The following is a 12,831-nucleotide window of genomic DNA, read 5'->3' as shown; positions in this document are numbered from 1 at the left end:
TATTATCATTACTTAATATTACACAAGAAAACAGAAGTGATTGTAAAGAAAGCCTGGGATGGAAAAATACAAACAAATATATACCATACCATCCACATATTTCAATGTGGATTTAGCAATTCCATATACATTAGGAAAAGGGTTACCAATATTTTATGGAATCCATCAATACTCTTTTGTTCCCTACAGCAAACTCTCTATGTTCCAAGCAACAGGGCTGACCAAATTCTCAGGTCACAACCTCTCCCCAAAGTCCAAAGCCTGGTTCTTTTGTTTTCTTGAGGGAGGGAACAGAGCACAAATACCTAGGGTGTTCCCCCCCTCACTTTTATATTCCAGTCACCCTTTGAAAAGCATTTTCCTGGGGGTTACCCCTAGATAAAGTTCCTTCCCACTGTGAGGACAGAGAGACATGGAGTCTCGTGGTAAATGAGCTTCCCTGTTGTTTGTTAAAATGCAGATCGATCTGTTCCTGCCCCCTTTGATTGCCAAAAAATGATTACTTGACTGGTGATTGCCAGTCAACGTTGAAGCCACTTGGCTTGAGTCATTAGCTTGTTTTTTGTGCTCGAGAAACAGGTTTACCTCCTCCCCAGACTTGTCTGGTAAATACATTTCAGTCATAATTTTATCTTATGTTCATGTCACTGTCACTGTATGTCATGTCACTGCATACATTGCACCGTGATATTATTGACCAGTGAATTATTAGTTTTCAAATGATACCTCACAAGGCACATTTTGTATGAAGATTATTACAGTGCTGTATAGGGTGTGATTACATGGTGCACACATGATTACTGGTCACAGCTAGCCTCCAAGAAAGCTCTGATTCAACTAACTGAAAATGGACAAAGTTTACATAATCTTGTCATTGCAGAAAATGGTAAGTTTATCATTGGACTTAACAATACAGGATTAGGTCAACATATGTCGTGCAATGTACATTTAGAAGAGAATTTTATCTGTGAAATAAGATAGCAAAATAAGCATCTGGAATTTAGGCTTTTGCTAGATTTTAAAAGAGCAATTCCAAAAATTAAGCACCCAAAATAGCTTTCCTGTGGGTTCAGCTTAAAAGTTACAAGCAAACAAAAACATCTGGGGTGAGCACAGAGGAGTCCATTAGCCAAAAGAAATAAAGAGAAATAAACCTAATCACGTCTTTCTAAACATTCCTGATCCACTTACACATCTGGGAGTTCCAAGTAAGCAGTTCTAGGTATGATCTGATGATTTATCTGGCTTAAAGCTTCTCAAAGCATAACTGTTCCCCTCTTTCCCGGAGGAAAAACAACAGAGCAAAGGGGAAGTTTTTCACCATTTTAAAAAGTTCTAGCCTTCCCATTGGCTCTTTTGGTCAGATGCCCACTCCCTTTCCTTCACCTGGGGGACTTTTTTTTAACCCTGTACAGGTAAAGCAAGCAGAGAACAGCCACTAAGGGGGACTTTATAGCTAACTGGCTGGCTGGGTGTCCATAAAAGGGAGCTGCCCCACTCCCTTCATTTATCACAATTCCTAAAGAAGTTGGAGATAGTGGGGATGCATGTTCACTTTGTTTTTGCAACAGCATCAGTGATATTTCATCTCTAGGAAGTATTTAATCGTTTAGCACTACAAACACAGCGGGGGAGTTTGCATGTTATGAATCCTGCAGAGAGTAGAAACTTTCATATAATTTCTTTGGTAATGGATGCAAAGGGTGCTTCCTCCTAAATGATTCTAAGCCAGCTTACCATGTTTAAGCCCTTTCATATCAAATGGCAAACAACAGGATAGATTTCAGTACACCAGCAAATTCCTGTATGTACTTGGAAAAAGCTTTACCAAAACAATTTTTGTAACTTAATCTGTATGATCTTTCCCAACAAGAACAAAAGCAAGGTTTGATCAGGCAAGACTTCCTTTCCACTAACGCATTTCAATTTAAAATTCTATTAATATACAGAACAGCGAGGGGAAATAAATGAATGCTCATCCTGTCATGTGACATTCTAAAAGAAAAGAGGTGCCAGGCTGAATTCCAGTTTGCTGGGAATGTTGCACTCCTGTTTTCTCCAATACCAGGGCTGTCAATTTCATTGAGGAGAAGGCCAAATTCTACCTTTGTTTATGGTCTGTGGGCTGGGGTAAAAAGAGATCCGGGGAGAATATGGCCTATATATAGTAATTCAAGCTGAGATCCACAAAAGGACTTAGGTGCCTAAGATCAAAATTTAGGCACCACTGATACTCAAGACCCTGCTCAGCTGCTGCCTAACTCTGGAGGTGCCTAAAATCCTGCGGCACCTACATTTTTGGCATAAAAGTCCCCTAAGTTTCTGCTATTGGGCATGCACACAAGGTACGCAGGTGCCTAGCTCATGCTGAAGCCCCAACCCACCTCAGCATCCTCAAAGCAGGTGAAAACAAGCATTGCCTGGCCTACGTTACCTGCAGAGTTGGATCTGGTAGGCATCCTCAAGCACGCCTGACTACGCAAAATGGTCAGGGGTGAGAAAGAGGGCCTCCCTGATAACCTTTAGTTCAGTGCACTCATGCAGGAGATGGGAGACCCCAGTTCAATTCCCCCCTCTGCTTGAGGTGGAGAAGGAATTTGAACATGATTTCCCACCTCTCAGGTGAGTACCCTAACCACTGGACTCTACAGTTATGCTAACTTTTTCTCTGGCCCAATGGACAATTAATGTACTATGTGGAATGGCTTCGACAAGCGAGACTGAGAGAGCCCCACATCAGACTATCCCAGAGCTCAGGACATATGGGAGATCCCCCCGTAACCCTGCTTTTGTGTGGAGTTGGGTACGCTCTGCTGCCATTCTAATAAGAAACGGCTTAGGCGCCTGACTCCAGAAGAGGGTTCCTGGCTGTAGATCCCAAGCAGATATAAGTGCCTCCTTTCAGCTCAGATTTAGGCACCTAACTCTTTGAGGAGGTTCGGCTTAGGAAACACTCCTCTCCTCAGTATCTGGTTTGGTGGGTCCCCGCTGGCTTTTGCAGATCCCATTCTGAGGTGATATTTCTCCCCTGCATCGTAAAGGGAACCTAGGCACCTAACTTAGGGTCTGTGGAGGACATCTATTTCTTTCCGTGCTGCAAATCCCAAATCATAACACCTGTTATCTTCACTCACTCCCACTGTTCCAATTGATTAAATGACCGGCGATTAAATAATTCATGTTGCCACTGATGTGTGAACTCATTGGGCTTTAGAGCGGACACTCCAGATTGGGGTGAGGAAAATGTAATACTTAAGTCACGGTGTGATGAGGTTTACAGACCTCTCGCTGAGACTCAGGAAGTGATGGAGAAGTATTGGTCCAAGATGGCCCTGTTTCTCAGCAGCTGCAGAGCATGCTCCAAATGTTAAGACCTGCTTAAATGGGGACTCTAGCAATCAAGCTGGGGAAGAGTGAAGAAGGGGTTGTTTGCAAGAAGCAAGCCAGTTAGTAGCTTCTTAGACAGAAAACTTTACAGGGAAAGGCTCTGGACTGTGAGTAAGGCCTGACTGGGCAGCCAGGGGCCACCTGACCCCTCTTTCTCTTGTCTTCTTTCTGATAAGGGGGAATAAATGGACACTGAGAAGGGAGCTTGGAAGCTCCCATTGACTATCTGAATAGTTGAGACTGTCTGAGGCTGAGCAATCCTCTGCTGGGAGGGAAGCAGAGTGCTGTGACCACACCCCAAACAGAGGAGAGAAGAGAACAGGGGAGGCAAGAAGTGGCCTGGGGAGGCTGGCCTGCAGTATCAGCTAGAGGGGACTGACAGCCAGTGGAGAGGGAGGGCCTGGGTTCCCCTATCCTTCTCTCTGCCCTTTGTTTGACTGGGAGGACCCTGAGATTGCTGGGGGATGACAGATTTTCACTCAGCTGTGTGGCCCTCAGATTGCCCAACAAAGCCATCCTAGGACTTTGGGGACTGTTGAACTGCAGCCTGCCCACTAGGCATGCTGGTCCCTAAGTGATGTCCACAACACACAGTTTCAGGCTGTCTGCAGATTCAGGCAGATGTCACTGCATTAGTTGTGGTTTGTTCGCATTAGGAAGACTGTCACTGCAGCCACAAAAGCTGAAACTGTCAGCTTTCATTTAAAAAGAAAAAAGGAAATCAAAATATATGCCATGTGGGCCACACAGAAGCATCATGTAGGCAGAATCCAGTCCACGGGCCTATGTTTGACACCCCTGCTCTATACCCCGTGTGAGCTCCACAATTGTGACTACATTATGTAACACATACATAAACAGATGATGAAATTATTAATTAATTCTTAAATACTGATATGAGACAAAGCCCAATAACCAAAATGTTGAAGATTTGAATTTTTAAAGAATATTTATCAAACCAAGGAAACCCATGAAATCACGTCAAAAGGACTTGAAGGAAATCATCATACTGATTCCAGTCCTTTAGACTTCATTGAGACTATCTCCTTTAACTGAATCACACTCCCATTTTCCCTATCTCATTGACATAAGAGATTTTATCAGCTCTGTATTTTTTTTATTTTTTTTTATCATAAGCTCTTGGACAGAAACTGTGCCTCCTTCTATGTTTGGAAAATGACTCCCACATTCTGGGTGCCATTGAAAGTAATGAGTAATTTGAAAAAGCCACAGCAGTCTATCAAACCAAGGGAGCCTTTGTCATGGATCGATTCATACATTGTAACTCTGTTCTAAAAATCTTTAGCTATTTTGCAATTAAATAATCAGCCATTTGGTTATTTAACAGTGCCCTAAACTGGGTGATTAGGCAGAAATTTAAAAACTGTCAAATGAAGGACTGGGTAGCTCTGGGGAGACTTGATGGCTGGTTGATGGCTTTTTCAACATGTGAATTAATAAATCCAGTACTCCATAAAAAAGGATTCACATTACAAAAGCTATTTCCCTGATTTAAACAGAAAGCTTCTGTTGCTTTAAGAAAGACAAACAGGAGGAACTCACTACACAAAGGAAATAGTGATACTGACTACATACAAAGTGCTATCAAATGAACAAAGTAAGCAAATGGGGGAAGGGATTATTCACTAATCTTACAGGTATTACAATCTTAATTGTTACTTTTAACAACAGTTGATAAAGTTTTTAGAAGCGTGATTCATAAACTGTTGTCTCTTTAAGACAAGGACAGTTGTCAGTCTCACAGACTAATGCCCTGATCTCTCATTCAAATCTTTGCAGGCAGATTTCGTGAAGATAGATATCTAGGGGTATGCAAAGGTCAGCCTGCATAGATACAACAACAGAATTGGGGCCTCTGCTGTTTAGTGTAAACTTATTTTATAAATGAAAGCCTCAGAGCTTGTGTTGAATGGACAGTTACAGGCAAATGCACTTTGCCTGCTCATCTGAGGGCCACTACTTGTTCTGAACTACTGCCCTGCTATTGCTTTAATTTTGGCATTGACTGTTTAAATGAGAAGATTGAGAGGTTCTATTTAGGACACAACAACTTAAGGAAATCCAACAGGTGTTTATACAGAACTTTAAAATGTATATCAGCTGATATGTGCTTTTCTCACAAACCAGTAGGTGAGTGTAGTTTTTAAAATCGCCAGTCTAACAACTAATCCCAAAGATTAATGTCAGATTTAATTCATGTTTTTTTGTAAATTTCCAGCCAAAATAAGTCACTGTTAGGTAACCTAAGGGAACTTTCACCTGTGTAAGTGATAAGTAAACAAACAAAGGAAATTTTGCTACCATGCTAATAAGGATTTGCAGATTTGTATTTTGTTATCTGTCTCAAAAGTTTTCTATTGCTCCCTCAGAACAAACTACTGTTTTATTGATGGGAGTGTTACCATTTACTTCAATAGGGAGCAGTTAGACCAATGCTGAACACTCTTAAAATCCCACCATCTATCCTCATAAATTTTAATCTGGTTAGAGGGATACAGTTAGGTCTTGTATACTATAGTTGTATACTACAACTTTTAACTATACTGAATTGGGTTGCCTGGCACTGTTGTTGCTAGAGATCAGGCCTATGTTCTTCATCTTTAATAGAGCTGGTTGGAAAAAAATCAGATGAAATGTTTAGCAGAGACTGGTTTTTGACAAAAAGAAAAGGAGTACTTGTGGCACCTTAGAGACTAACCAATTTATTTAAGCATAAGCTTTCGTGAGCTACAGCTCACTTCATCGGATGCATACTGTGTAGAAGATCTTTTTATATACACACAAAGCATGAAAAAATACCTCCTCCCACCCCACTCTCCTGCTGGTAACAGCTTATCTAAAGTGATCACTCTCCTTACAATGTGTATGATAATCAAGTTGGCCATTTCCAGCACAAATCCAGGTTTTCTCCCCCCCCCACAAACCCACTCTCCTGCTGGTAATAGCTTATCTAAAGTGGCCACTCTCCTTACAATAAAAAAAGGAGTACTTGTGGCACCTTAGAGACTAACCAATTTATTTGAGAGTGAGCTTTCGTGAGCTACAGCTCACTTCATCGATGAAGTGAGCTGTAGCTCACGAAAGCTCATGCTCAAATAAATTGGTTAGTCTCTAAGGTGCCACAAGTACTCCTTTTCTTTTTGCAAAGACAGACTAACACGGCTGTTACTCTGAAACCTCTCCTTACAATGTGTATGATAATCAAGGTGGGCCATTTCCACCTTTCCTATCCCGCCCCCAGGTTTAACAAGAACGTCGGGGGGCGGGATAGGAAAAAACAAGGGGAAATAGGTTACCTTGCATAATGACTTAGCCACTCCCAGTCTTTATTCAAGCCTAAGTTAATTGTATCAAATTTGCAAATGAATTCCAATTCAACAGTTTCTCGCTGGAGTCTGGATTTGAAGTTTTTTTGTTGTAATATCACAACTTTCATGTCTGTAATCGCGTGACCAGAGAGATTGAAGTGTTCTCCGACTGGTTTATGAATGTTATAATTCTTGACATCTGATTACTCTGAAACCTGGTTTTTGACAAAGTTCCAATCAGGCAGGTTTCCTGCCACCTTGCCCACCTGGCCAGTGCTTCATTTGTAACGAAAGAGGTGCTGGGTCTCAACCAATTTTTTAAAATTTCATAACTGAAGTAGCAAGCCCAGAGGTGCTGGGGCTGAGCCTTGGCACAAATTAAGCACTGCGCCTGGCTACTTAGCAACCTGCCTATCTTGGAGCTGGCTGGAGAGACTTCAGGGTCTGCAGCAACCCACCAAGCGGACAGCCCCGGAGCTGAGACTCCATTCCCTTTCTGGAAGAATTTAGAAATTTTTGACTTTCATTCCAAATTCCAGTGAAACCAAAATTTGAAATATCAATATCCTCCGTAAAGTGGAATTACCTCTCTCCACCCAGCTCTAATCTTTAAATTGCAAGTTTAAATCCAGCCCAAGTCAGTAGTGAGCAAAAAGTGACTACTCTCAAATGGCTGGCTGCTGCAGTTCCCAGTGGACAGAGATCTACCTCACAGAAACACCACATGTGGCAGCCTTATTGACAGATCAAGCAGAGCAACCAAGGGGTGACTAGGCGGGAGTGGGGGGAGGTGTTAACTCTCACTCCTTGAAGATGGTAGGGTTGAGGCACACTGCGGAAGCTTGTACTGGGGCTGCCAGTGCTGTAACTGTTCTATTTCTAAAGAGAAATTTTCAGGGCTCTCAGTGCAGGACCATTCTCAAGCACTAAAGCCCCACAATGTCTCTCCTTTTCTATAAAGGCTGAGTAAACCTAAAAGGCAGTGTGTGTGTGTGTGGGGGGGAAGAGTGGCTAAAATATCATTCCAGATGCCTAAAGGGACATAAGGTTTGGGTCACAGAAAGAGCCTCATTTAAAAGTTTTTTTGCAGGAATAAAGTTGAGAATTCTGCAATATGTTCCTTTCTCCCCTGCCAACCCTGATCAGCAAAGGCCCAGCAGGAAGGGGCTACTTCTATAAAAGCCCGACCTGGAAATGTTTCTGGAAATCCTAAAAATTGTAATGAAGACATGTAATGTCCTAAACAGCATTTTTTTTTTTTACAACCTTTTTGTTTGAATCCCCATCCCAAAGACACATTAGCTTGCACTCCACTGTGTTTTGATACCACCACTGCCATGATGGAGAATGAAGCCAGGCCCTAGGGGGTCAGGTATATGGTATGAATCTTTAGTCCATGCTGTTGTTCTGAGAAGGACTTTTAAAGATGAGTTTATGTACCGAAGGTTATAACAACAAATTGTCAATACTTCTCATAACTGCACCATTTGCTAATAATAATAATTAATAATCTACCACGTACATGACCCCTATGGAGAAACTCCAATCACTAGCAGAACTCCCCAGTCACTGTGAAGTCAAAGCAGCACAGAAGTTATCCGGCATGAGCATCTGAATAGCCAAACAACAATTATTTCAATCATATGTAGTAAATGTCCTTTTGTTTTAAGACATTCTGTATACAGGCATACAATTGGCCTACCTTTTCAAAAACCTCTTTTAGCTCATCTTTTCAAAATGGAAAAACTGCCATGTCTTGCATGATCTCAATGGAAATGTGTTAACATGTGACATCTGTCAAAGCACATGTACAGGCTTGTATGCTCACAGGCTGTGAGACGCTGAGTTTATATAGTAAGAATAAGGAATCCTCCCTGCCCTTGCCAGAATCATCACAAACTGCACTGAAACCCAGTTTGTCAAGTATGTAAGGCCTATGAGTTTCATGAAGTCCCATTTAACTCCAAGTTGTAAATTTGGTTACAAAATTAAAATAAAATGCCTCCCTATTCTCAGCCTCCTGCAACATCCTGAACAAACCCTATTTAGATTAGATCCTCAAGAACTGAATACCTCTAGGTAAATTTCAAATCCAGAGATGGATCCAAATTTCACAGTCACTATCTCAATATGCCAAACAAAAGACCCACATCCAAACATTTTCAGAGTCTGGGCATGTTATGATCTCTTGTTCCATCTCTAATTCAGACCAAAACGTAGAGTCAACTAAGGTATGTCTACTAGCTGGATCTATTAGTAGACCGTACTAAATACATACTGTAGATTAATTTGCCTACAGTAATGCCTATTAGTGCTGAATTAGAGATTCTTTTTCTTATTGTCAGTACTTCTGCAATACCTAAGGAGTCTGGTTTAGACCCTGAGCTGGAGCTGCCTAATTTTCAGTGTCCCTAACAGAGATACCTGGCAAGAGAGACACATTTGTTACTTTGCGTGTGTCTGGCATTTAAATTGAGCCAAGTTTCAATCTTAGAGGGGAAAACCCCACTTCCTGTGCCTCCTAACTTGGTGAAAAGCAAGAAAGAGGAACTAATAGAAGATTAAAAAAAACCCAAAATGATATTTTTTGCAGGGTGACTTGAAACATGAACTGCTTACCCCAGCTGTTCAGACAGAACTGGAACCTGAAAGACAAAACACCTGCAAAGGAAGTAAATGCCCTTATCTTTGAGCTGCCCACAGAAACCATACTCCTTACTGTAAGCTCATCATTCCTCTCCTCCCAATAACTTTGATCATTCTTTTCTGCCACCTTTTTTCCTACTTGCTAGGATTGTTGCCCACTCTGCTCACCAAAGCCACTCTGAAGGAAGAAGCATTGATTAGAGGACCTGGCCCCCTACCTTGGCACACAGCTGTGAGACAGACCAAAATACAATTGTAATTACCATATTTATATAACTCTTTCATATTAAAGAGGCCCTAGCTCTACGCTGTGACCAAACTGAGCTCTGCTCAGCCCTTGTGGGAAAAGAAAGGAAATGAGCAAAGATGGCTGCATACTACCTAGATTCTGGAGGTAACTGGATGACTGGGCTAGTCCACAGAATAAATGAAGCAGCCCCAGGGTTTAGGCTGTTCAGCATCAAAGAATAAACAGTTGGAGTACAGTGTACTGCAGCCATGCTTTCCCTCTTCTGAACTGCCCCAAGAGATGGTCTGCCACTTCTATGCCATGGATACAAAGGGGCTATTTCCCAGTGGGTAGATATGCCAGTTTTCTTTGGCACCTGTATGCCCACATAGCTGATATACACAGAATGAGGAGAGGCTAGAATGAAAGCCACTGAGTCATTCTGTTTTGTAAAAAGGATCCTCCAAGTGGCTTTGTGTGTGGTTCCTTGTACACTGGGATCTCAAGGTGACAAAGTGCTTAGGAAAAAATCTTAGTTTTAAACTAACTACCAGCCCTGCAGCTTCAGGCTGGGATCTGAAATTCAAGCTGTGTTCTTTCTAGCTTGTGCATTACCACCAATAACCTGAACCAACTGAGATTCTGTATTTTACTCAGTTGTACCTGAACTGTCTTGAAGATTCTGCAGTTAGAACTTAACTAATGCTGCTGAGGTGTGAACAGAAGCAGTTCAGTTAATTGTGTCATAGTTGACTCCTAGGTGGTAAACACAGTGAAGGTAAACTTATTTTTGTCACACACATATGCAGCAGATCTTTAGAGTAAAAGAAAGGGATCCCAGCACAGAGCATTGAAATGCAGTCACCTCTCCAGGGAGAGGTGGCAGTTGTTTCATGGCAATGCGATAGCTAAGTTTAGGAAAAAGTATACAACTTGTTTGTAGGGCTCTCGCTGCAGAGGGAAAGATGGAGTGAACAGGTATGAGGCAGTAATACGCTAGTGCTGTGATGTTTGCTGCCAGCCAGGATATCCTCTTCCTCTGCCCATCCTCCAGTAACGGCACTGGTTTCTCTGGTCAGGGCAGCTCAGCATTTACGTGACAGCCACCCAACGGGCTCTAGTGCTCTCTCCACCGCTGCTCAGGTGACCACATGGTACCACCAGACAAAGGCCACTATATGAAATGCAGAATGATACTATTTTTTGACAGCTGTCTCCCTCCCTTCCCGTGCCCATGTTCAACTTATGGTAGAAACCCCCACCTCTAGGTGCCAGTTTTGACTGGAAACCAGGCTGCTAGGATCAAAGGCTGCTGAGTGCCCCTGGGCGGATATGGGTCCTGGCTTTTTAGGAACCACCTGAGGGGCATCCCTTCGGATACAGAACAGGGCTGGTCCCTCTCCAGAGCTGTCTCCTGTGCCCCCTAGGTTCCCTCCAATGCCTAGGGGGCTCTCTCCTGCCTGCAGCCCCACGGTTCCGGCTCTGCCCGGCCCACCTTGACTCGCTTGCCCTGGATCTCCAGGCTCTTCATGGTGAAGTCCACGCCGATGGTGCTGCCCTGGCGCTCGGCGAAGGCCCCGGTTTTGAAACGCTGCACCAGGCAGGTTTTGCCCACGCTGGCGTCCCCGATCAGCACCAGCTTGAAGAGGAAGTCGTAGCGCTCCTCCGGGTCCGGGCCGGGGCCTGCCGCCCCCAGCGCCGGGGGGCCGGGCATGGCCTGGCCGGGCTCGGCTCCTTCACCCTCCGCAGCGGGGAGCCGGGCTCTGCGCAGCGCCCGTCACTCCGGGCCTCAGCGCCCGGCCGTCAGCGCCCTCCCCCCGCCGGGCGGGGCCTCGCCTCGGACCAGCCTCTGCGCCCGCCCTCCCTAGCATGGCCCAGTCAGAGGGAGCGGCTGAGCGTGCTCGCCAGCGGGCGCCCTCCGCCCGCCTCCCGCTCCTGCCGCCCGCCAGCGGGGCAGGGGGAGCCGAGCCCGGGCTGCCGCTGGCGGGCCCCGCGGAGAGGGGGCGGCAGCCTCGCCCGATGCGTGGCGGAAGGGGAGCCGCCGCCGCCGCCTGTTAGGGCCCTGACCCAGCCACCGGCTCCTCCGGAGTTACCGGCTTCTAGGCGTAGTTTGGGATTTTAAAAGAAAAGCCCACGTGCCCCATGGCGTACAGAACAGAGGCATGAGGCTGGGGCAGCTGCCCACACCAGTCATCGGGGGGTAGCCGTGTTAGTCTGTATCCACAAAAACAACAAGGAGTCCGGTGGCACCTTAAAGACTAACGGATTTATTTGAGCATAAGCTTTCGTGGGTAAAACCTCCATTTCTTCGGATTCTGATTGGTATTATAGTAGCACCAACATGGACCAGGACTCCATGGTGCCCGGCCTTGTACAAACCCTGAAGGAAGAGAGCTGCCCCCTGGGAGCTTACAAGCTAAGTCATTAAAGTCACTCCATGGCCATCTGGTTGCTGGCTTTTGAAAGTATGGGCCAGATTCTCTGCTGGTAACCTAAAGATGATGCTGTGTCTGTTTACACCAGTGGACAACAGGGGCCTAGTTTTGTTGAGTAATTCAGAATCTCAAGTGGGATAGCAAAGGATAGAGCAGGAGGGAAAACATTATTTAATCTAGGATGCACATTACTTTTTGCCTGAATATCATTCCCGAACAATCTTGATAAATTACACCACATAGAGTATCTTTTTTTTACAGTATTCACAAGTGGGTCATAATTGGAATCATAGACATGTTCTAAAAATATAGCTTCATCCCAAAAAATTAAATTTGTATAACTTTAAAGGTAAACAGTAGTTCCTTCAGAAGGAAATAGTAATTCTTGACTGGTGAGATGACGCACCTGGCAAAAAGTGAACCCCCTTAGGACAAGTGCAGAGAAGAAGTGGGGAAAGCTGTTTGTATGTGACAGATGACAGAGAAGTGTACTCCTTTTCTTTTTGTGAATACAGACTAACACGGCTGCTACTTTGAAATGTGTCAGAAACTGTGTCCCCAGATTAGCATGAGCTCAGGTCCAGAGGATGCAATTTCTGAGGGAAGCCAGTGAAGCGTGTCAGAAACTGTATCCCTGGAATATAGTTGAAGATAAGATGCGGATTCATAAGAAACTATATCACTTCAACCAGGAGCTGAGAAAATAGGAAATCCAGGTGCGATTTATGACAGTGTTCCCTCTTTCAGAAATTGTAACCCCTGAATCAGGGCTGAGTAGGATGAATTTTTTGATGAGGGTGCACAA

The 12,831-nt window shown here is 44.1% G+C and overlaps 1 protein-coding gene across 3 annotated transcripts in view; it reads right to left on the bottom strand.

Moving 5' to 3' along the window:
- Positions 1–11,412, bottom strand: part of RAB43 (RAB43, member RAS oncogene family) — a 28,542-nt gene extending 17,130 nt beyond the window's left edge. For all 3 annotated transcript variants that reach the window (XR_012159865.1, XM_073352227.1, XM_073352228.1), the window contains exon 1: positions 11,087–11,412. Coding sequence is in view for 2 of the 3 variants with exons in the window: in XM_073352227.1 (XP_073208328.1) it covers positions 11,087–11,305 (219 nt within the window). In the remaining variant the exon portion in view is untranslated. The remainder of the gene's footprint in view (positions 1–11,086) is intronic.
- Positions 11,413–12,831: the final 1,419 nt, after the last annotated feature.

This window comes from Lepidochelys kempii, chromosome 7 (assembly GCF_965140265.1).
Source record: "Lepidochelys kempii isolate rLepKem1 chromosome 7, rLepKem1.hap2, whole genome shotgun sequence".
Classification (NCBI taxonomy): Eukaryota; Metazoa; Chordata; order Testudines; family Cheloniidae; genus Lepidochelys; species Lepidochelys kempii.
Note: the sequence above shows the minus strand (reverse complement) of the source record. Positions and strands in the feature narration are given on the sequence as shown.